The sequence below is a fragment of the Leptosomus discolor genome, chromosome 8, assembly GCF_034619465.1.
Source record: "Leptosomus discolor isolate bLepDis1 chromosome 8, bLepDis1.hap2, whole genome shotgun sequence".
Taxonomy (NCBI): Eukaryota; Metazoa; Chordata; class Aves; order Leptosomiformes; family Leptosomidae; genus Leptosomus; species Leptosomus discolor.
In genome coordinates, this window is record NC_141398.1 from 41802002 (window position 1) to 41826310 (window position 24309).

Sequence of the window (24309 nt, forward strand, 5' to 3'; positions counted from 1 at the left end):
TGGTGTTACCAGTGGTACTACAGGAAACTATTCACTCTACTGTAACATACAGATCATCCCTTAACCATAATTCAGAACTGCCCCACATATGGGAAAGAAAGAAAAGATATCACAGGGGAACTATATTTCTTCTTAAGGGAATAAGTTGCGCTTAGAATGCTAAAGGTCCAATTCTGGAGTCATTATTCAGACAAAACACTTCATAATTTCAGTGGGAACACAGCTGGAGTAAGGGTAGAACTGTGTTCTTAAAGTCTGAATTCCAGATCTTTTAGACAGGAAGATAATGGTCTGCAAATTGAATAGAGTGTTTGTTTGTTTGTTTGTTTGAAGGTCTGTCTGTAATGACAGAAGGGTTTGCCAGTCCCAGAATGCCTTGCTTTGGCTGGTATCTGATTTTTGAACTCTCTTCCATTCTGATATTCCCCATGGTATCCTACTAGTTTATCTCTGAGTGGCATGCAGTGCGGGCGCATGCTACTGATGCAAGCACGCTACTACAACTTTTAACAGGCTAAAAAAAGAAAAAAGCTTTAGCTTCTTAGTTATACAAAGAAATGATGCAAAAACCATTGAGCAGCACTAACTCACAGACTAATTACAAACTAAATTGTGCTATATATTAGTATAAAAACATGTTTTAGTAAGAATGGCACTGGTTCAGAAGGAATTAGGACTTCCATCTTGGTTCCATTCGGTCCACAGTGAAAGCATTGTAGGTACAGGCCTGCCCTGCTGCCTGAGCAACTTGTGACAGTGGCTTTTGGCCACAACCCCTTCCATTTCTTCCCTCTTTACATCCACCATTGTTGGTACATTCTGGGAGTAGCCTGGGTCAGGCCTGGTCATCTTTCCTAACATGGCACCAGAATAGTTCGTTCTTATCCTCTGATATTTTCTTAATATCATTAACGTTTCCCTCTTCTAATCTCAAAGCTGGTCAGTTTTAAGGGTCATCTTCTCCTGTAGACACCATCAGACGCATTGCTACTGGTAGGTGGTCTGTCAAGCCTGCCAACTGGGTGATAAAGCTGAACTCTTCCACTTCCTGCAGAAGGAAAACAGAATTAAGAAGGAAGGAACTGGAAAACTGATCTGTTATATTACACACTGGGACTCAGCTTTCATGCCTCTCTTTGGTTTGCTTTGAACTAGTTAGACACTAAAGTAGGTGTATGGGACCAGTGTCACTTAGGTGACCATTAAGCCCAGCCATCTGCCACACGGCATGGGCCAATGTGGTGCAGTTGATGGGGTGAGCCATTTAAACGATACACAGTTGAACTAGCCTGGATGAAATCTGTTGTACCTTTTCTTACCATTTGCAGTAACACCTCTGTTGTGCTGCAGTAGGTAATCCCTGTGCGTCAGGAGGCCCTCGCCTGGGAGGAGGGCTGGCTGTACTGACTAGGTACGGCATGCAGCTAAAAAGGAAGCCCGTCTTCATTGGACTGAGGTGTTAAAACCTTGTGGGAACTGAAGGCAATCGGGAACATGCTCGTCGCGTCTCTGAATTCCACCTTTTGTTCTGTCAGCATTTCATAGGACCAGGTCAAAGTTCTGCAGGAAATACTGGGTGCTTCCCAGCTTCCAACAGCTGATGGAGCAAGCTCCATGCTCACTTGATAGAATGTGGTCGTCTCCTCCTAGGGGCCAGGTACGTACTTTGGGAATTGCTTGCTGGAAGCACAGATATTTTAGTCATCTTTATGCTGCCAGTATGAGCCTTATCAAAGACCTAATCTGGGTGAAAACTATTCAAATACTGGTTTTGTTGCTGTTTGTGCAAAATGTGAGGTGGGTTGACCATACGGATGCGCCATGGGCAGCTGTGCATCTGAAACAGGAAGCCTTAAAAGAATTCAGCTGCTGTGTCCACAGCACCTGCAAACAGAGCGCAGACAGACTGAGGTATCACGCATTAAGCTATGCTGGACTGCTCTACTGCCTGCTCTTATGCAGTGACTGCAATGGGGCATGATAAGTAAGTGTGATCTAGTTTCCAGCTTCCATCATGGGATTCTGTATGAGGCACAGTCCTACACCAGGAAGCAGACAGTGCACTACAGGTTCCCACTCTGGTTAGCCCGTGTCAGCTTCTGCCTGCGTACTGCAGACTTACAATGTAGGTAGGTTTTCGTAAGCATAATAGAAGAACACCCGGACACTTGAAAAGATTAAAAAATATTCAGGCATGGATGCATCAGCTAAAACACTTAGTCTGGCAAAAGTTTAAGGAATGGAAACGAGTTTGTTGGTTGGTTTGTTTCTGAAGAGCAGCGTATCTACCAGCTACCCTAAACTCACATTTGTTAGGTAATAGGTTTACAAACTCAGTACGTGCATGCAAAAGTAGAAAATAACAAAGCAGCAGGTTCTCTCGGAGGGTGAATTTGAACCCAGGCAGAACAGGCTGCCGTGCCATCCAGAGAAGTTTGTGGTGTGAGTTTCAGCTTTCTTTGTCAACTCTGAAACTCACCACTTTCCATTCCAGGTAGAGACCTTCTTCTGTATAGAGCATATAGTCAATCCTCCTCCCATTTCCTTTCAACGATGCCTTCCTCCCCTTTTGACTGGAACTGTGGTTCTTGCTGGTGGGATAGACTAAGTATCCTTTCCTTCCTTCTTCACTTTCCAGCACCCTGTTTCATTAAAAAACAAAACAAGTGCTTTAAATGTTGGCTCATTCTGTCCCTTTGTGCATTACGTTAGATTCTCTCCAAATCCCCAGTAAGGGTAATCCCTCTTCAAAAGGACTGTTGAACTTGCAAAGCCCATCATCTTCCAAACGAGTTCTCCAGGATGAGGCTGTACTAAATGCTGACAGTGCTCTTGAAGCCTCACAGCAGGTTTGACATCACTGCTGCTGTACTGGTGGACCTACCTGTGTAGCCAGGAGAACCAACCTCTGCCTGCCCGCTCTCTGTAGTGCGCTGCAGCCCGCAGCCCTGCCATTGACTTTCCAAATCTAGCAGAGGAGGAAACTGTTTCATGGATTACCGTAGAACAAACCTGAGTACTTTGATACAAACCTCTCTATTCAGAGCAGAGTGATGCCTCCTGAAACTAAGACAGCTAGCTTTACAGACAGGGTATGGATAAGGAATGGTTTTCAGGAGCACACATTTGGGCATGTGGTAGCTGGTTTTGAGCATCAGATTATCGTGCCTTGGACCCCAAACTCTTACTTCACTAGTAATGACAGCCTAATTTATTTGATTCATGTATGTGACACTCTTTGAACTCCTCTACAGAGATGGAGTTACTCAGCGGGTGTGTGAGCGCTGCCCCCATCTTGCACGGAGATTCCTCAGCCCAAGACCATATACAGAAACAGTCAGAATTAAGATCAGTTTTCTAGTCCTGTGTTCAGGCAAATAAGCTGCAGCTCTCCTATTAAAATTTTTCATTTGGGTGCTTAAACCTTTAACAGTAGGTTTTCTACAGAAGACTATTAAGGCCTCAAGCAACTTGATCTAACTTTTAGGTTAGCCCTGCTTTGAATGTGACTTTGGACCAGATAGCCCACAAAGGGCCCTATCACTATCTTTACAATAATTCTGTGCTGCTATGCTGCTCTCTGGGGTTTGGTTTTTTTTTTTTTTTTGCTGTTGGATTGGATTGAAAAGGAAACTTGGTTTATTGTCCTGTATTCTGTTAGAAGCTCTACCAAAGGAGTGCTAGAGGCAGCAGCCACAACTGTGCATGCAAAAGCAGCAGCTGCACATGGTGACTGCCTGCATAGGGTGTTAGCAGACAGGTCATGGTGAGTACAGTCGCAGCTGTTTGCACGGTGACTGTGCGTGCAGAGAGGGACAGAGCAGGTTGTGGTTTTGCTGTCTGGCTTGGAACACAAACTACTTTCAAAACCACCTCCTTGAAAATCAGTTTCCTTTACTTACCTGCCAAAACCCGAGCTCAAGGTTCTGTGGTTTCCCTTGTAAGAATTGATTACGTCTTTAAGCTATGTTATCAACCATCGCAGGAGAAACACTGAGCCATGAACTTGGGTCCTAGCAGGCAGAAAGCCTTTAATTTCACCTTGGAAAAAAATAAGATATTTTTGATCACCCAGATTTTAAGACTTGACTTTGGATGGGTTTTATGGGATTTGTTTTAGGAATTTTTTAATGCATGCATGTGAGAGCAGAGAATGAAGGAAAAACAAGCGACAAAACACGAGACTCTTGTGATGTATTTTAAGGTTTGAGATTCAAATGGTTTCTTTGTCAAATCTCGTCTCTCTGGAAGGATCCAAGTGGTGGCAGAGAGGACACAGCACTTGCTACAGTTGGTTAGGTCTCAGCAGTGTTGTAATCTGTAAGTTCGGGTCAATGGATAGATACAAGAAGTGCTTTATGTACCTTCAAAAGATAACAGTGACAAAATTCTGATCATACAGTTATTTAATCAGAACTTTCCTTAACCCCCTTTGGACTTAGTGAGGTATTGAATATTCTTAAGAGTTCATTGTAACCAGTCTATGAAAGTAAGCTTCCTTGAATGTACTATTCAGTTTTAGACTTCACCTGTAACTCACATTACACTAGCTTACTGCCTGTACCCCATTTGCAACCTGATTCTACAAGGAGCTACTGCAAGTGATTCACTTCCTGAAATTCTTTTTGTAGGTTCAAGAAAGCAAGCTCTTTGATGGGACTGACCTCTTTCAAAAATGGCATTTATAGTTGGCAAAGCTAATTAAGTATCAAAGTAGAAGAAACTGCTGATTAGCACGGTGGTACTACTGCAAAAAAAAAATCTTATTTGCATTAATTTAAAAGATGAATTTGTTTTACCTTCAGTTATGACCTTTTAAAAGTCCGTGAATGCTGGGTATTCACTTAACCTGCACAACTGCTCATGGAAGGGAAATGTTTATTTCAAATACATGAGGAAGAACTAACTGTAAATGTGCATGTGTCTGCTTCTGACTAAAACTTGTACCGCTTGCTATGCAATGGCTTGCTGTTTGTCTCTGCAGGATGTAGACACAAGTGCTGGACATGTGACTCTGCCACGCTAACAGTTAAATGCCAACAATTTAAGTGAACACAACTAAACCTGAATTTGTCAGAATAACTGTCTTAATTCATAGGACCCAAAGAAAGAGACGACAAAAAGTAATTGGAACTTCATTTTTTTCCTTGAAAGATTTTTCCAGTCCCAAATAACTCCGAAGTATGAAAACTCTGTCCCGCAGCTGTCTGCCCGGTGGTTTGTTTGCAGTGCTGGCTGTAGCTGCAGTGAACAAAGGAGCACGAGGAGCAGTACAGGTAAGGGAGCCATAAGGTAGAACTTATTCCCTCATCATAAAGCCCGAGGGACCATCTCTCATTCAGGCAAGGAGCACCTGAGTTCAGGAAGACTTCTCTTACTGTGTTGCAGCCTGTCACCCAGAATTGTGAGCCACTGTCCAGCAGTGGAGACTGGAAAAAGTTGCATTTAAATGTTGTTCCTCAGCTGTGTTGTAATGTGCCCTCCTGCGCCAGACTATTCAGGCTTATTCCAGTGCTTTGCTTGAAGGTGACAACCATCTTTGTGAGAGGAGATTGATTGTGTGCATTTGATGAAGCCTTTCTGATTAGAAGCTTGTGCGGCTTCCAGCACTGCGGCAGGGCCCGGCTTGTTACACCCAGCTTATTAATTGCTCTATAATTATAAATGACTTGCTCATTATTTGTACCAAGCATGTTCTTCTAGGCCAATGTTTTACGTATGCTATACTTAACATAAAAGAGGTATTTAAGAACTAGTTGTTCTGCTGCTTTTATGGCCTAATTGGTTTAGTACTGTGAGCTACTTAATTTTATTTATAAACTAGAGAAGAGTGCTGATGAAGAATTAATTGTCCGGATAGCTTACACTGCCAATTTAAATGTCTGTAAAGCTTGATCAAGTTTATTATTGAAAAATTTGAGAACGGATCAATTTTAGGCTGTACCGTTTTGCTGTTTATGTGAGTGATACTTGTTAGCTAGACAGTGCTCCACAGCTCTGTGCTATTTAACGCTTAAATGTCCTTAAAGCCCAGATTCCATCAATGGCTTTAAATTTTACTGAACCTACTGGCAATTTTTATGTTTACCAGTCCCTTGCAGAGATGTGAGGACAGGCTCTCTTGACCGCTCGTGGAAGTGATGGGTTCTCTAATGTATAAGCACGTCTATGTAATGCACACATGCAGGTCCCTGTTTCCCTGCAGATCTGCATGAAAAGCGAGTGGAAATTCCAGTCTAATAGGTTTTTTCCCATCAGTTTAAGAGAATTGTAACGTATTGTAGAAAACTGAAAGCCATGTTTAGTAGGCAAAAAGTCATGCATATATCCTGTTACCAACCCTCAAGAATATTTTCCAGTTACCTCATACTGAAGTGCTGTACATACACATAGATAGTGGAAGCAATACTCTTAAATCTTTATTGATGGCTCTTTATCTGTCAGTAGGACTTAATTGCTCAATACAAGTAACTCTTCAGGGAATAAAACAAAATACCCCAAAAGTAATTTGGTGACAGATTGTCTCAAAAGGCTGCTTGAAAACACAGGGGGTTTTTTTTGGTTTTGGGGTGGGTTTTGTTGTTTTTGTTTTTGTTTTTTTTTTTAAGAACTCCAAGCCTGCTCTTGGAACCATAACATAGAATGTGACACCCACATACAGATTTGCATTTGCAAACTTGATTGTAGGGCCAAATTACCTTACTTTTGCTTTCCAGAAATCCCTTTCACATGTACCAAGTTCATGTTCTCAACACGTGCATAAAATGCCTAGGAATTTTGCAGGCTCTTGAATGCAGAAAGTGTGACTTGCTGTAACAAATACTTTTTTTTGAATATAAACTAAACCCAGACCTTATTTCTACAATTCAATTTCTTTGCTCAAAACTGATACAAAGAGGACTTCAAGGGGTGGCCTCACCTAATACATTCAACAAAGTGTCCATCTGTACCATGCAATGTACTGTACTTGGTGAGTAAAAACACCACCATAAACTGTGCCTGTATAATGGACCATTTCCATTACCTGTGTTAACTGAAGCATTTGCATAGGCTCATTAATCCAAATAACTTTACCTCTTCACTATATTTTGGTAACGAACAGCTGGAACATCTTTTATAGTTAGTCATGATAACAATATATTGAATCCATTAAACTAGCCTTCAAGGTAGAGAAGGTGCAAAAAGGATTAGCCCATTCTTTAAGTGCTGCTCTAAAATGTATAAAGCTTATTAATTTCTCTCCACTGGCATATTATTTAACAAACAATACAAGTATCCAATAAATTCATCTTAAGACTTATGCAAATTAAGGGGTTTTGCATGTCTCATAAGTCCACTAGCTCAAACCAAAGATACCTGTTTCTCAATATCAAACACCCCCTTAAAAGTAACGCTGCGGTAGTATCACTAATAGATAACACGTCACGTGAGCTTGCTTTTTTTTAAGTGTGCTGAATTCTGCAAGGTTTCTAGAATGGGTAATTAGTTGTGGGGTTGGGGGTGGTGTTTTAAACTTTATGGGTTTTTTATTTGAGGAAAACTCCATTTCCCTTTGTTGCCGTCCTTCACAGTGCCGTGACCACGGAACTGGGTGCCTGCAGAAAGCCTTTCAGACAAGCTGTCCATGTACCCCTTTCGGTATTGCTGAGAGCTTCTTGTCCTATGGGCCTGTCCAGGCACGACCAACTAGAGACATAAAAACATGGACAGCAGTTGCTCTCATCTTTTCACCCATTGAAGCCAATTCTATCAGAGCAGCAGCCACTTTTCCTTCCCTTTTTTCCCCTCTTCCCCGGGTACCCGAGTAAAAAATTATTTTTGGTTGTTGGGATTTTTACAGTCCCTAAAACACCCATCAATTTGTGAAATGTTAAATAGCCAGCAATGAATGTGGGAGGATTAGGAATTGCATACTTCTGTAGGTTATCTGGAGTGCATACTTCTTCATCATACAGGCCTTCAGGATCCAACAAGGTACCTGTGAACAGAAAGGGAGATGTGACTGTCCCAGCATGCCTCCCGTGACTTGCCTTGTGGGAAGCGTCTGAGGGCACAGCTGTGTGCAGACAGCATCTGTGGGGGGGAGAGGGGACCGCTCTGGCCGACAGCGCTTTGAGTTCACTGCTCCTCTCTCCAGACCCCATTACTGCCTGCTGCCTTTCAAAACATTGACTCCGCCCTTCCAGTTTCTCAGCCCCAATGTCTGATTTTTTTGTTTTTCTGCTACAGCAGAGTAAAGCCACATCATCAAGCAGTTCCACATTCTTACCTTTAGTATCTTCACAGTTAGAATTGCTCCTCTAGAGAAAGTCTAATTCTGGATCTAAAACTTCACCAAGGTCAACTGAGTTTCACCATGTATGAGTATCTCTGAGCTCCATGAAATCTTTTATAACAGGAACGCTACAAGTTCGTAGCGTTGTTGAATTGCTTTGTTACATTCTCGCTTACTGTACGTATTTGTAGGACACTAAGGAACATTCTGTTCAAAAGCTGCAGGCTTTCATTGCATGCAGAAAGTACAGAAACAGTAACTTGGCTTGCCTTCCTCTGCCCCCCCCAAGTAATCTGGAGATTATATTAAGAGTAGAAAAGGTGTGGGAAGGCATTCAAGTGGCTTGATGTGTAAGGTCTAGAATGTGGACTGAAGTTTGAGATCTCCATTTGGTTCTTAACTATAATTCAACAAGACACTTAAGGTTTATAAAATACGTATTACAGAAACAGCCCTTGTAAGTATTTGGTCTCCAAATTCTTGATGCCCGTTAGCTTACTGCCTGCTGCATATAGATGTCGTGTGAGTGACAGACAAGTAAATGATCATACACTGATAACTAGAGAAGGTCTTACCAATCGCCCATGGTTTATCCTCCCCAGGACCAATTCGACATGGGTCTTTGTAGTGTGTAAACAGAGAATGCTGTTGCTCCAGCTTGTCCTCTGCAGGGAAAGACCAAGCCCAAGAAAAGGCACATCAGCTACACGTTGTGAACCTGCGGACAATGGTGTGTTCTGCCACAACAGAAAAGGCAAGTTCTCCTTCCTACTCAGTATACATACATGGGGTTGAGTTGAACCAGTTCAGTAGTAGCTTTACTGCATACCAGTATCTTGTCTTGATCAGAAATTCCAACAGACGTTTGCTAATAACAGTGCTTTCCTACAAAGTCTTTCTATGAAAGACATTTTTTGGTAGTTTCTAGCTGTAAAGTAGGTGAAAGTTTTCCAACATGCTTCCTTACCCTGCCATTGCCATTGCATTGCTTACAGCAGTACAAAACACTTGTTGAGACCGATCAACCCAATGGAGAATTGGACTGACTGCGCAGTGGCCATGGCTGTTTGTGGGTGTGTGTACACATCTCGGTAAGTTTGAAGATAAAAGCTAGTGCTTTACTTGCCTCAGAAGAATTGGCTGACTGACTGATTTTCCAAGCTATAATAGATAACAGAAAGGACAGGCAATTGATCATTTGCTTGGGATATTATCTACAGCATCAAAGCTATTCTAAACATAACCAGCATGACCTATCAACTTTAAATGAACTTCTTCCTAATTGCCACTGTGCTCCTTGCATTTAAAGAATACAGTGCTTCAGGCTCCTTGGATTACTTAGTAAGATATCCTACAAAAATGTATACATCAGAATTTCAGACACTGAACAAATAAGCAAGTTCTAGTTCTGTCCATGCTGTTTAACATGGCAATCATTATACCTAGGTGGGAAACAAGCACAACCATAACTTGAAAATACCAGCTGCTACAATTCCGTTTTTGTTAAATGGCAAAGAAACTGGCAACAGCTCCTGATAACTTACTGTCTTGCAGCACTTACACCTTTTACAAGGTTAAAACTTCTTAGCAACACTTGAAGGCTCTCTCTTGGGATCAACAGAATATTCACCTGTGTTTGGAGCTGCTGCTGTAACACATTTGTCACTGTCTATTGCCCAGGGTATCTAAGAACGCATGAAAATGGACTCCCCTGAAGTGAAGGTGGAAACAAAACTGAACAGTGAGCGGTGTATCTTGGACAGAATGCAGCTCACACACTAGGAATCACATTAGAGCTCCTTGTGTAAAATGCTGTTCCTTGCCAAGTGAAGAAGCTGTTGACCTCTCCCTGTCAGGAAGGATGCAGAACACAAACGTAGGGTACAGTAGTACTGTGTTGGTAGCTGTGGGCGCTTTCGCCATCTTGTTAAGTCGTTAATACAGCTGACTGTCCTTCGACTACTGCATCCACACCAGCTGATCTGTCTGATTACATCTTTCTAGCTCCCCCTCACCTCCCCTGCCCCAACTAGCTCTTGATCTTGAGAAGATCCTCATAAATCGTAGGGAGATTGAAAAAATGAATTTGCCAGGGTATCGTGGAGTTGTGGCAGGGGACCAGAGGACTGGCCCTCCCTAAGGTTTTCCAGGTATGCAATGCAGAGAATGGCTCTCCCTATCTGAACAGCCAGTTAGTTTGTTTAATGTTTATGGAAAAGTACAAGATGAAATCTGTCCAATTGCTCATTTCTCCAGGTTTTCCCATATTCCATCATGTGTCTACAAAATTTCCCTCAAAAATAACAAGTCACAGCTGATGAGACAAACTTAACCCATCTGACTGTAAGGCTTTTTATCTTATGCTGAAAGATTTAAAAACCTAACAGACTTTTACACAAGCCTGTCCAAAGCAACCTGACAGTAACTTTCTAATACTGTTCCCACTAAGTGTGAATTCACTGTATGAATGTTGTCATAATGTTCTATAAAGCTGGAGCGGAAAACTGAGTTGCAGAAAATTTGTCATAAGCATAAGGTCACTCATGGACCTGTAGATCTTTGAAAACTGTACTGTCAATACATCTAAGAATAGAAGCTTGATATTCACTGAAACATTCATTACTTGCCATATCAGTCTGTGCAGTGGGAAAGAATATAGAAAATCATATACAGAACTACAGGAAGCTGATAGTTGCTTAAAAAAATTAATCTCAATATGTTCAATTCCCTGTAATACTAATAAATGTCCCTAAACCAATAAGTAATGTAAAAATGGAGGAGAAAATTTACAACATTGCATTAGTCTTGTTTAGTGTGTAAGGAAAGCAAGCAATCTGAAAACAAAAAATGAAATAGCCAGCTTAATTTCAGTTTCCAGGCTGAGAGAATTTTAAAGGGGAGCAGAATGTAAATAAGCGGCAGAGATAGCAAAAATAAAATGGATTTTTAAAACCTACTTTCCAGTCCTCTTTACTAGTAGTTGCAATGTTTACAACTATTATTTCCAAAAGCAAATAGTTGGTTTTACTTTATCTTCAAAAAGACGGGTCACAACAGCATTAATTATACTCTGTGCTTCTTGCACAAGATCTCGGTTAGAGTGCCAGAACTTCTCAGGAAGAGCATAGTGGCCATATGTGCCGCCTCACAGCTCCCCTCCCATCTCTCTCCCCTCATGCTGCACAGCCCCATTCACTTCCCATTTTCGATCTGACTGGGTAGTCTCCCTTTGGTATGCGGCCGATTGTTTATTTCCTTGATGGACACCTTTGCCTCTAGGCTGCTCCATCCATCCAACTGCAAGTGAAACAGTTAGGTCACAGCAGACGTGTGCATTTGTATCCCCCGGCTTCTGTCTCCCCTCATTGGACTGGGGCAATTTGCCTCCTCAGCTTGTCTGTGTAGCAGCTTGGCTAGCTGAAGACCTGTTATTGGCCCCATTTCTTCCTTCCTTCCCTAAAAAACCTCACTACCACTGCTACTGTTCTATTATACCCTAATATGCGTTTAACTACAGTATTCTGTAGCCATTACCACTTTTTGTTCACCTCCACAGTGCATAATGGAGTCTTCTGTCGGTCAGAGCACCTGCCAGCACCTTCCTGGACCATTCTGAGTTTACTTTGGATAATATAGTTGTGACTGATCTATTTTTCTGTACATAGGAGCTAGAAATGAACAGAAGGGCTGTGTTTTGGGTTGATGGTCTTTTTACCCAATTAAATATTTCTCCAACTTTGCTAAAATCTTCCATTACAAGTGTCTGATACAAGTCATGAGATTAGAGAGTACTGGTTACTTTTGAGATCAGACAATGCTTGGGTTTTTTTCTTAACGATTATTTTTGCTCTCAGCCTTGGGTACCTAGGCTTCTTATGAAGACTACAGCATTCACACTAGATGTTGTTCAAAAATTCACCTGTTAATCCACAAACTCTAGTCTGAATATCTGAATGCCACTTTGCATGCTGCAGCCTGTGCTCACCTGCACATGGCATGTCTCCCTCGTAACACAGGACAGACAAAATCCCTCTGATGAATCCCCTTCACTGAACCTGCCTTGTATTTCTCAGTACTTCAGTTTTGGCCCAGTCATGCAAAAGCCCTTTTAGCCATCAGCCCTTTGCCAGCTCCAAACGAGCAGAGACGACTGCCATCATATAAAGCCAACAAGGAACTCTGCTGGATGTACTGAGCTCTACTGAGCAGGAAGGCGGAGAGGATACAAAACACAATGCTCTGCACTCTTATGTTGGCAATTTAACTGTTAACAGAGCATAATATTTGTGTTTGGAAAAGGCTACCATTCCTGTGAACTCACTGCCCATTAATTAGAGTTTTGTGGAGTTCTTTTTCTAGTACCCTCAGCATCCAAATATAGAAAAAAAAAATTAAAATAAAACCCCCAGAAGTACATAGCATCAGTTAATTTTTCCCAAGACTGATTCAGCAATGTTTGTTTAGTTCTCTCTGCAGCATTAATCTCCTATGTCTGTGTATACAACTTTTTCTCCACAAAAATCCCATAACATACATGTCTTTCTGGACAATAGGTGTCTACCTACTTCAGGTAACACTAAACCACTGGATCTGTCCTCATTATTGCTACTGCAAGTGACAAATTATTGTCCTTTGTGCCTTAAAAAAAAATCATGCTTAATACCTCATCAGAGCTCATGTGAGCTACTGTCCTTGGCTCATCTCAAGGCAGTGCCTATTTTAGAAGCATCTGTAGCAATTAAGTCTTTCCTCACAAAAGCCAGGCACAACATAGTATACTGCTGTAATCCACAGGAATCAAGAACCTTCCTGTTCCTTTTTGGAATAGGTAGGCACCAGGAAAAGGAAAACCTTGTCTTACCAGAGGAGCAGTTATCAAAGTTGAGATCTCCACAGATTACATCAAAAGCCACCAGCTCCTCTGGATTGGCTGTACTGGAGGAGGAGGTAGATTTTCTGAATTCAGACAGCCAATCTTGAAGCATATCCAGTTGCTCACATCGAACAGTAGTATCTCCTGTAGCACACAAACAGATAATGAAAACAAGAAGTAAAACCTCTTTTAGGATGTTACTCACATACTAGTTGCTAGGCTATTGCTAGACATCTTGAGAAAAAGTGCAAGAAAAAAAAATGGTGTGGCTAACAGTATACTCAGTGCTTTAGCCCATTATCAAGTTCATGGGGAGCCATGCTTTGATGATTTAAATATCTCTTTCTGGAGTTATTCATACTAGGCGCATCTGAAGAAATAAGAAGACAAGGCATCTGTGCTGCAGACAACCGGCCAAAATGATGTTTCTAGCCACAGGAGGATGATCTGATGTACTACATTTAGAATCATAGAACTGTTTAGGTTGGAAAAGACATTTAAGATCATTGAGTCCAACTGTTAACCTATCACCACTAAAACCCATGTCCCTCGGCACCACATCTACACATCTCTTAAATACCTCCAGGGATGGTGACTCCACCACTTCCCTGGGCAGCCTGTTCCAATGCTTGACAACTCTGTCGGTGAAGAAATTTTTCCCAATATCCAACCTATATCTCTCCTGGCACACCTTGAGGCCATTTCCTCTCATCCTTCACTTGTTACTTGGGTGGAGAGACCGACCCCCACCTCACTACAGCCTCCTTTCAGGTAGCTGTAGAGCAATAAGGTCTCCCCTCAGCCTCCTCCAGACTAAACCACCCAAGTTCCCTCAGCTGCTCCTCACAGCACTTGTTCTCCAGACCCTTCACCAGCTTCGTTGCCCTTCTCTGGACACGCTCCGGCACCTCAGTGTCTTTCTTGTAGTGAGGGGCCCAAAACCACACACAGCATTCCAGGTGCGGCCTCACCAGTGCTGAGCACAGGGGCACGATCACCTCCCTCCTCCTGCTGGTCACGCTATTGCTGATACAGGCCAGGATGCCATTGGCCTTCTTGGCCACCTGGGCACAGGGCTGGCTCATGTTCAGCCGGCTGTCAACCAGCACCCCCAGGTCCTTTTCCACCAGGCAGCTTTCCAGCCACTCATCCTCAAGCCTGTAGCATTATAATCAGGAGTTCAGAGTTAAAATCCTACTTTGGACAAAAATGGACAGCATGTTCTGGGGTAAACAACTTGATCTTTCTTTGCTTTGTTTTCTAATTTTTAAAAATGAAAAATCTAACTTTCAAGTGTTACTAGTAAATATACATCAATGGTGAATTCAGCTTACACTGCAGTAGTCCATCTGAGGAAGGGTTCTATTTGTGTTCAAGTAAGAATGCCTACACTGGAAGTATTTTTTCATATTTTTAAACATATGTGTAGATACAGCTTTAGATAAGCAGTACTTCAGAAATAAAGAACCAGGTAATTTTCATCAGTGGCAGGAAGTCACACTAGGCTACATGTGCTGAGGATGTGCCCCCATTTTACAGGAGTGATACGAAAGGGTTGAGGTTGATTGGTTGCCAAGTATTTTTTGTTTGTGAAACCATCTGACACACAAAACAGCTCTAATTATGGCAACTAACTACACTTAATTTCAAGCACATTAGCTGACATGAAGTCTAAGAAAAAATTAGTTACTGGCTCTCTTAAAATGATTGGAGCAAAGCTTGATGCAGGGAAAGGAGCAGGAAGAGACACATTCTAGAAATAATTGTTTACCATATTGTCTTTCCTTTTCTTTTCACTGTACCTGTAGTTAACAGTCATAATTTTGCTTATTTCAGACTTGAAATGGTATGTCAAGTCAGAAGAATATTATTTTTCTTCATATAATAAAATACCTGTTTCCACAGGTTGGAAGGGACCTGAAAGATCCCCTGCCATGGGCAGGGACACCTTCCACTAGACCAGGTCACTCAAAGCCGTCCAGCCTGGCCTTGAACACTGCCAGGGAGGGGGCAGCCACAGCTTCTCAGGGCAACCTGTGCCAGTGTCTCACCACTCTCACAGTGAAGAATTTCTTCCTAAGGCCACAATCTTTCAAATGCCGCAGTCGGAAGGAAAAGCAGCAAACCTGCAATGACTTTGACTACAATTTTATTTTAACCTACTTCACTACTGTGTGCTAGCTATTAAAAAGGTGTAAAACAGTTATAAATGCCAGATATGCATGTCCAAAGCTGCTGTCAGTGGCCACTATGGAGGTGGCGAATATTTAAGTCTACATCCTCACAGCTTGTTAATCGCTTGTCTCAACTGCAGCTGTCACCAGCACTCTTTATAGACTTTCAAAATGTTAACTCCGTAGCTGGCATTACCATACAGACAAGCTTTAGGCCTTCAGACTTCACTTTCCTACCACTATTAACCTGTGATGGGCTGGATTTTCAAGAACATCTCTGTGTGTGTGTGTGTGTTAAAGCAACAGTTAAATACAAACTGAATCAGAAATGTTCAACCAAGCATGGCTTCATAATATACTGCATAATTAAAAGAAATATTGAAAAGAACATGACCAGGGGGAAAAAAAAAAAAAAAAGAGAGAGAGCTTTAAGTAGGTTCTGACACAGACTCATCTCTTCAGACTGGTAATTCCAACAGCAAATAATCTGATTTTTTTTTCCACTCTACTTATCCCCAACAAATCTTTACCAATTGTGCTGTAATATAAAAGCGGGTAAAAGTGCTTCCTGGATCTGTTCCCTAACCTACAGTTTCTAGTTACTTGTTCCCTAAGTTCACATAGTAGTCTAATCACACCACTTGACACAACCCCAGACCAACGTATTCTTGGGAAAACCCCTTGCTACAACCAGCACAAGAAAGTGAAGGTGTAGCTAGACAAAAGCAAAAGAAATAGGTCATGTGGAAGAAATACAGCCTAGAGCAGGTGACACTTACCACAAAAGGTGTGCATGACTATCGTATACATTCTGCTTAACTAAAGGTACAGACAAAATTACAGACTCATAGAAAGCAGGAGCTTGAAAGGGACCTCAGGAGATGATCTTGTCCAACCTCTCTGCTCAAGCGGGGTCACCTACAGCAGGTCGCTTAGGACCATGTCCAGTCAGGCTTTGAGTATCTCCATGGTTGGAGACTCCATACTTTCTGGGTAACCTGTCCCAGTGCTTAGTCACCCTTGCAAGAAAAAACATTTTTCTTTGTTTAAGTGGAATTTCTTGCATTTCAATTTGTGCCTGTTGCCTCTCATCCTGTCACTGGGCACCACTGAGGAGAGTCTGCCTCCACCTTCCTTACACCCTCCTGTCAGGCATTTACACCCTGTGCTAAGATCCCTCCTGAGCCTTCTCCTGAAGCTGAGCAGTCTGAGCTTTCTCATTCCTGGTGAAGCTTATTGAACTTCATGGTCCGTTCTCCCTTTCGCAGCACCTGAATCTTTCTATCCTACCTCATCTGGTGAGGCCAGGACTTTGTTCTGGCCTGCCTTCGTTTCCTCATAACATTAACTTTTAAGCATGGTGCTTGTGGGCAAGAATGCAGTAACATCTTGCTCCCCATAAAGCCCTGATTATATAAATTGCTTAACTGTCTAAGACGGTCATTCATATCCCTGAACTGTCAAGGTTTTTTTGCATTTTCTGTGAATTATCCATCTAGCATGGCTTTACTCGGATGAGTGATAAAATAATGCGGCCATTACCATACGGGCATAAAACTCAGGCAGCAACCTGTCACAGACCAGCATGAAGAATGGAGCGAACCCAATTAACCAAAACACATGAAGGTAAAATTCACCAAAACAGAAAACTCTTGAGAAAAAACGAGAGACAGACAAGCAAAAAGATTTTGGGAAGATATTGTGAAACATGCATTGCTATTATTAAAAAAGCATGAACTACACACAGTGACATACATCTCCCTCGGTAAGAATGCTGAGCCTTTGTAGCAGCACTGTACACCAGATAACCTCAGGGCTCTACAGAAAAATAGTAGCCTTGGAACTCTAAAACCAGATGACATTTCTTTTTAGAAAAAGCGTAGAACTTCTGATAGTCTGGCGTCTCTGATTATCCCCACTAGAGGTCATAGAAGTAATTGCACTTCAGTACACTGTGCAGCATGTGCAATGAAGTGAGCTACATTTCCATGACAAAAGATGGGATCCTCTAATGCAACTTGAGTATAACTGTTTTCCGAGATTAATGTTAGACAAACGGTATGCGGCTTACTGCGGCTACACAGCAGGTACTGCATGTAGCTGTAGGCAAAAGTTATTAACTAGTGAGACTCAGTCTTAACCAGCTCCCAATGATCAATAGCTTTGGAGATGAAGATAACTGAACTAATGAGACACCTACGTAGAGGAGAAGCCAAACCTGAATCCAGAACACTCAGGGGAGCAGTCATTTCAGAAACTGCTGCTGAAATGAAATAGCATCAGTAAATATTAACAGAAGAGAACGAGGCAGTAACTCCCAACACTAACATTCAACTTTTCCTTCTTCCAGCCTTCAGCTCTAATTAAACGTTCAGATAGAATCACTGATCTGATTGACTGCCACCAGTGATTAACCAGGGAACATAGGTTTGTGCTAATTGCTCTACACTCTTTTCAGTAACTGGCCTGGAAAAATGCAAATAATTGTGTTGTGACTGGTTCCTGCAGTCAGCGTTTCCGAATTCTTTGCAAGTTCGCTTCAGCTTCAAATTTCATGGAAGGATGAAAGGGTAGTGTGGGAAACCTCAGCCAGCATAAATAAATACTTCATCTTTGTTTAGTGTAGGATAATCGTACTTTCCATTCACTTTGGAAATGCTTAAGTGAAATCCTGGCTTTAGTTAGAACTGCAGGTAGGTACTATACACTGAGGAAGCCTGTTTTGTCCTACTCTGAAAGACCTCGGAAGGAGCACTATGGTGGCTGAACAAAGCAGCTGACAGGCCTAGTCAGAGAATTAAAAGATCCAGTGGAGGTTTTTAAAACCAGAGTTCTCAGCACTGATTACCACTATGGGATATATTGGCAGAGAACCTGGAGAAGATGAGCAAAAAATCTTGTAAAGTGTAGGATGTAAAGCCTAATCAAAAGGAAAAATTGTTTCCAAGTCACAAACAAAGGCTCCAGTTTAGCCATGAGACAGTCTGTGTCACACCTGACTGTGTGACAGACTAAGCAGACCCCTACACTTGTAACACACTTAATCCAGGATAGGCTGGGAAATCAAAATAAAATAGAAACAAACCACCCAACAAACCAAAACTACAAAACACCCCTTTTATTCTGCTGGGTTATTTCAGCTAGGTCAGGTCTCCAGTCAGGTGCAACACAGCCTACAACAACTGTGTTAGCACAACTGAGAGGAGCGGCAAGGGCAGGCTGCCATGGCGTGCGTACGCCAGCTTTGCCATTTCAGAAGCATATGTGGAACCACTGCCTAAGGATGCCTGGCACTGAAGTTACTCCTGATTGCACAGTTGGAATTTCAAACACTGAGGCATCTCTCTCAGTCCTCAGCTCAGTTCTGCTTAAGCTGCGTGTAGGCTTGTGGAACCTGAAACTGGTGCTAGAGAATTGTGAGTTGCCCATACCTGTACTGCTAACAACTGGATTCACACTAAACATGAAACGGGCATGTGAAGTTATGAGATAGCATCCAGCACGCTACATCATCTGGACCCAGGCTGGAATAGCTTGAGGCTTACTCTGTTTTGATGGCTTGGTGGGGTGTCTGAAAGGCATGACTCAAAGGGACTTGGGAGGTGGATGGATTCTAGGCAGCAAAACCTGTCCAGAACATTAATCACTGACTAATTGAAAGACATAAAAGAACCATGTAAACTTAACAGCCCCTTGGAAAATAATTACATTCAAGTCTCATTAAAGGATTCCATCATTTGTCACTGAAAGGCAGCAGTTTCCACAGTGGAAATGAAGAGCTGTTTCACAGCATCATTTAGTACTAGGCAGAGAATTGAGAGGATAAGCTATATCTAATTCTAAAGTTATATTGAAAAAGGTGAATGTCGTCAGGTCTACAAAAGTGGTAATTGCTCAGAACAGAGTTGAGCCAGCACGTCTCTTGAAGAAAGCATTAGTAGTTCATCCTGACCATAAGCAGTTGGATCCCTTCACTTCATAGTCACATAAGTATGAGAACTGTCAAGTGAAAGTTTACGTATCCTAGAAGGGAAGCCAAATTGCACTCAGCCACGTATGACAAGATGATTTAAATGACTAACCTTTTAAACAGTGCTTGTTTTTATAGATACCACATCTTTACATCGTTGAACTGTTTTTTGGATAATTTTTTTAATGCGTGAAATGTTATGAATCAGATGATACAAATCAGAAAGCACAGCTCTGCCAAACTTATGAACTTTAGCTTTCCATTTCATTACATAAACTAATGTGATATACCAAAGGACAGTTAGACTCTTAAATCATTGTTTGTTCTATTTGAATGTAATTTGAACCAGATAAGCCTGAAAATATGAAGCAAGAACATAAGTAGGAAAATGAAAGGTTGCGTTTTACCCTTGAAGAAGCTTTAGGCTGACTTTGAAAATAGAAGATTACTTCCTCATTCTTCTTCCCTCCCCACCTCTTCCTCTTTAATATTTTAGGGATTTCACAATGTGGTTATCAAACACTAACTGAGAATACATGACTAGGTAGTAAAAAGGATCAGGACTAAAAATGGAGGTTTATAACCTAAACTAGAACAGCAACAAATCTCTGCTCTGCAACAGCAATCTCACAGTACATTTAATTCCAGAGTTAAAAATTGAAAACCAGAGAAGGACATTACATTGTTGAAGTGCAGCTGAAAAATTCATGAACCTTCTTGAGAACTATCCAGTCTCTCTAATGTACTTCAGGGACTGGCAGTTTCGTTCCCAAGTCTGTCTCTCTGCAACTGAAGCAGAATGAATGCTAGCTGCCTGGCTGGGTTAACCCAGACATGCTGTAGCGCATAGGTTCAAAGTTCTACCATTTATAATGCATTACTGTCGTGCCTCAGTCGGCAGCGTACACACTGTCTTCAAGTAGTCTAGGAGGGCTGTGTTGTGCTCTCCAGTTCTCAGGAGCACAAGAAACACAGTCACATCAAGTAAAACTAAAGGTACTCCACCCCTCTGGCTAAATTAAATTCCAGTCTTACACAAAGTAAAGGTATGTAGATTTGGCTTTTATTTTATTACTACACCTTCTCTAAGTATAGAACTGATAGTTTTGATGCAAAAATTAGGAGACATACATGGAAAATTTTCCATAGACATCTCCAAGAATTTCAAGGATTTGTAAATTTTAATTGATGAGTGTTCAGGCAAACAGCTAAAATGGAGAAGCGTCTTGATTTCAAAATGTACTGAAAACGGAATAAAACAACCCCAAGTTACTAACTTTTCTTCCCCTTGCTTTCTGGGCTTCAGTTGTAAAATGGAGATAAGGCCACCCGTCTACCTCAGTCTTATTCTGAATGATAATATTAAAAGCAGAGCTGAGTGTTGATATACTACCATAAAAGAAAGGTCATAAGATGGTTGAGAAGGAACAGGCTCCACCACAACCTGACAGAGCTACATGAAATTCCAGTCTGGTTATGGGAAGCAGCAGAGTTCACATATCTCATAGACACAGAAATCCGCTATTAAAGAACATCTCATTCTTTTTTAAGATAATTCAGTGAAAATTCAAAAAAAGCTTTCCACGACCTGCTAAGAGTTTTTACATTTTGTTTGTCTTTAATGACCTTAGAAAATACTGTTTCATGAAACAAAGGACACAGAACATGCTGTGTCATGCTGTAGTAAATGTTAATAGTGGAACAGCTTTTAAACACGACCAAGAGAATTTTTCAATGTGCGCATTAACTTGCTAGCCATTTATGTATGAAATTTGCAGGTCAAAAACCTTCTTTGGGTTTGGGCTTATTCCAGCTGCTGATTTCTGATGGAAAAACTGTCCCAATCCCCTGGTTATGTACAAAGAAATTTTAGTTTATGTGCTGATGCTCACAATATGGGTTGTTAAATGCTGCTGAGTAATGATGACAGTAATGTATTTGCTAAAATAACAGTATTTGGTTAAGAGGGAGCAAAGAGAAGAAAAGTTCTCAAGGGACATTTTTTGTGTCCTGCAGTAATTACTCCAAGACTGAAAATGCAAAGGTCTGGGGATATACTTGTCTACCCTTCTTTCTTCGCTATTTCACTGCTATTTGCAATGCATACTGCACTTTGTCAGAAATACTGGAGGAGCAATGCTTGCTACTTTTGCGGGAGAATACCACCATCAGCCTAGAAATAGTGAAAAACTAAGATACACAAATTAGGACAGTACCTGCAATAGCTTGCAAGTGAGTGCAGGAAATGTATCCCACAATTCTTTGGTCCTGAGGTGTACTTCCCACTTGCACCTGGAAGGGAGGGAAGAAATAAAGAGATTAATGGAAGAGTTCATACAACTCCACTTCCAACCCCAACTGTGCAGCCATTGTATACAGCATTGGCCTCCTTCACTACTCTTTTCATCTAGCTCCATTTTGAAAACACACCCACACCCACCCACCCAAAACCACCAGAGAAACACAGTGGGGCTTACTGGGGTCCCACCTGCTGCTAGCAGACTGACTCCTTCCTGATCACCACTGCTTCAACATTTTGATTTTGATCTGCAACACACACAAAAATTTGACTTTGTCCTGCTCTTCACAGTCCCACTGATTCTCTGTCCCAGTTGCATTGCCACCCTTTTGCATCCCAGCTCTTGTTCACATGCAAGATCCAGGCCCACCACTCAAATGCCTTATAATACTAATATTATCAGCAGTCTAATTCTTGGTGTCTGTATAAGACTAGAATGCAGAAGGAAAAAATGCCAAGGGAGTCTGGGGAAAAGAATGAAACACAAAATAAATACTGGTTTTGACCATGTTTTCTCCATTCCACAGCGAGTTTTGGATTTTGATGGGTTTTTACATTCTTCAACAAAGGTGTTGGGGATTTTTGCTATGTCTTAGCAAAGTGTTCACATTCTTCAGCTCACAGCAGCAGTCCCCACATCTGACAGCCAGACAAAAACACAATGTGTGCCCCTGCTCTTACATACAGAAGAGGCAGGGCTTCCAGGGAAGCTGGAATGTAGTGTAATTCCTCATCTATATCATACGCTATGGTCTTTTAAAAATATATTTGCTGGTGGACAACAAGCAAATTAGAATCAAGTTCTGGTTTAGGTTTTCAATTCTATTGAAAGTTTTGGCCGTTCAGGACTTGCACAGCTGCAAATCAAAATTCCCAATGATTTGAGGATCAAGACTTGGATTGAGGCAAGAAACTAGTTTGATAGTATGGTTTCCCTTTTTACAATTAACATGGCAACACTGCATGGACTACTAATGAAAATGCCCACAGAGGAAAGCTGTACCCAGGGCTCGGAGAACAAAGCCACGGATGACTCTCCTTCACAAGGCTACGCTCAGATTTCATCTGACACCTGTAAACAAGCAGAGCTCCATTTCAGACAAAATTTTGTCAGCTTTGTTGGTTTTCTTGTTTTTCAGCTATCCAAGAACCATCTGATTCATTTTATAACTGGAAAGTCAGCTTTGCAGTAAGTGAATTTAGAAGTCGTTTGTACTCAGCAATGCCTTGTTAACTTTCACTTTTTGTTCCAGCTAGAAGAGTGTGTAACAAAGAACTTGCATTATTCTGTCCTCAGTCTGTTCAGTCCTCTTTTAGACAGTTTTCCAAACCATATCGATGGTGTACTTATTGCTGTTCCCATACAGTTAATCTGCTTCAGGGAGGGTGAAGGCAGAGGAAGACAAGGAAAATACAGGCAATCGCTCGTGGATCTACCGCTAAGCCAGAGGATTCTCTGAAACTCACAAGATGGTAGCCAAGTCTCAGAGGATATGCCAATCTGCTGGATGGCTATTAGCAACTACTGCAGAAGCCTCACTATGCAGACCTCTTGCTTCCTCCCTCAAGCTGCCTTGGTCTGAATATATCACAGTTGTCACAGGTGAATTAAAAGGAGCGTTCTCTCCAATTTTTTTATACAACATATGCCATTCCAATAGAAAAGTGGGAAACCATTCATTTACGTCCTCTACTATCTAGGGCAGGCAGGTGTATGAATTGTATTTTCCAAACTTAATAACTCAAAATCAGATTTTCTCTTCGACACTGTAAACTATATATTGTAAAGTCTCTACTCATTTACAAATTTGCAGTGTCTCCTGCTGCGGAGAAGTGTGCATGTTGTACATCTTTCAATGCCATCTACTGCAACCACACTGAAAATACTGCATGTAGTTTTCTGCCTTATACAAGAATGTGCTGCTTATAATCCTCTTATTGACTAAAGCAGATAGAATCATTTACAATGTCTCTATCCAAAAAGCATAAAAGATTTAAGTCTACAAGCTGAACATCCAAACAAAAATTATAGTCAGTTGAGAAAAAGAAATCAACTCAAATTGGCATTAGAATTTCCTGTGCAGCCTTAATGGAGTGCCTTACAAGGCCTCATACTCATCAACCAATTTATGCATAGGATCACACTCACTGCCATTAATCATAAATAAATATGTATCGTACGGTGTCCCTGTGTGCTCAGACCTATACTGAAAGGGACTTGGGATCTTTCACTCTCAATGACAAGAAATGGCCTAGAAGAAAGACTGACTGCTGCTGTACATTTGCCCAACAAATGGCCCTCCAGGTTGCCACCACAGGGGCCCAGTGGCCCAGGGCTCTGCACTTGCTAGGAACAATGGCTGCTTCACACACACCTCTGAGGGGGAAAGGAGAGGGGCTTTCATAAACACTCTGCTAATTAAAAAAGAAAAAAATAAAAAAAATAAAAAACCCAAGAGGTGAAGACATTAACATAATTAGAATTTCTTTGGAAAATTGCCAGCATTGAAGTACATCCAAAGCAGCTTGTCTCCCAGATTTCACATTTGCTCCAGCTTTTTTGACTTTGGGGTTTGGTTGGCTTGGGGTTTTTTTGAGTGGCAGTACTGATGTAAACCACCAAGCAGAGTCATTTTGAGTATAATCATAATGGAGGCAAATACTTGTGACAACTACTAGGAGATAAAATAAATATCCTTGCAGCCTCCTAGTCAATTC

General features: G+C 41.5%; 1 protein-coding gene across 1 annotated transcript in view; it reads right to left on the reverse strand.

Moving 5' to 3' along the window:
• Positions 1-946: 946 nt before the first annotated feature.
• SMPD3 (sphingomyelin phosphodiesterase 3) overlaps positions 947-24309 on the reverse strand; it is a 36089-nt gene continuing 12726 nt past the window's right edge. Inside the window, exons 2-7 of the mRNA XM_086469473.1 lie at positions 21509-21584; positions 13137-13292; positions 8851-8940; positions 7915-7978; positions 2480-2642; positions 947-1048 (exon numbers count right to left, since the gene is read on the reverse strand). Of these exons, the coding sequence (XP_086325599.1) occupies positions 947-1048; positions 2480-2642; positions 7915-7978; positions 8851-8940; positions 13137-13292; positions 21509-21584 (651 nt within the window). The remainder of the gene's footprint in view (positions 1049-2479; positions 2643-7914; positions 7979-8850; positions 8941-13136; positions 13293-21508; positions 21585-24309) is intronic.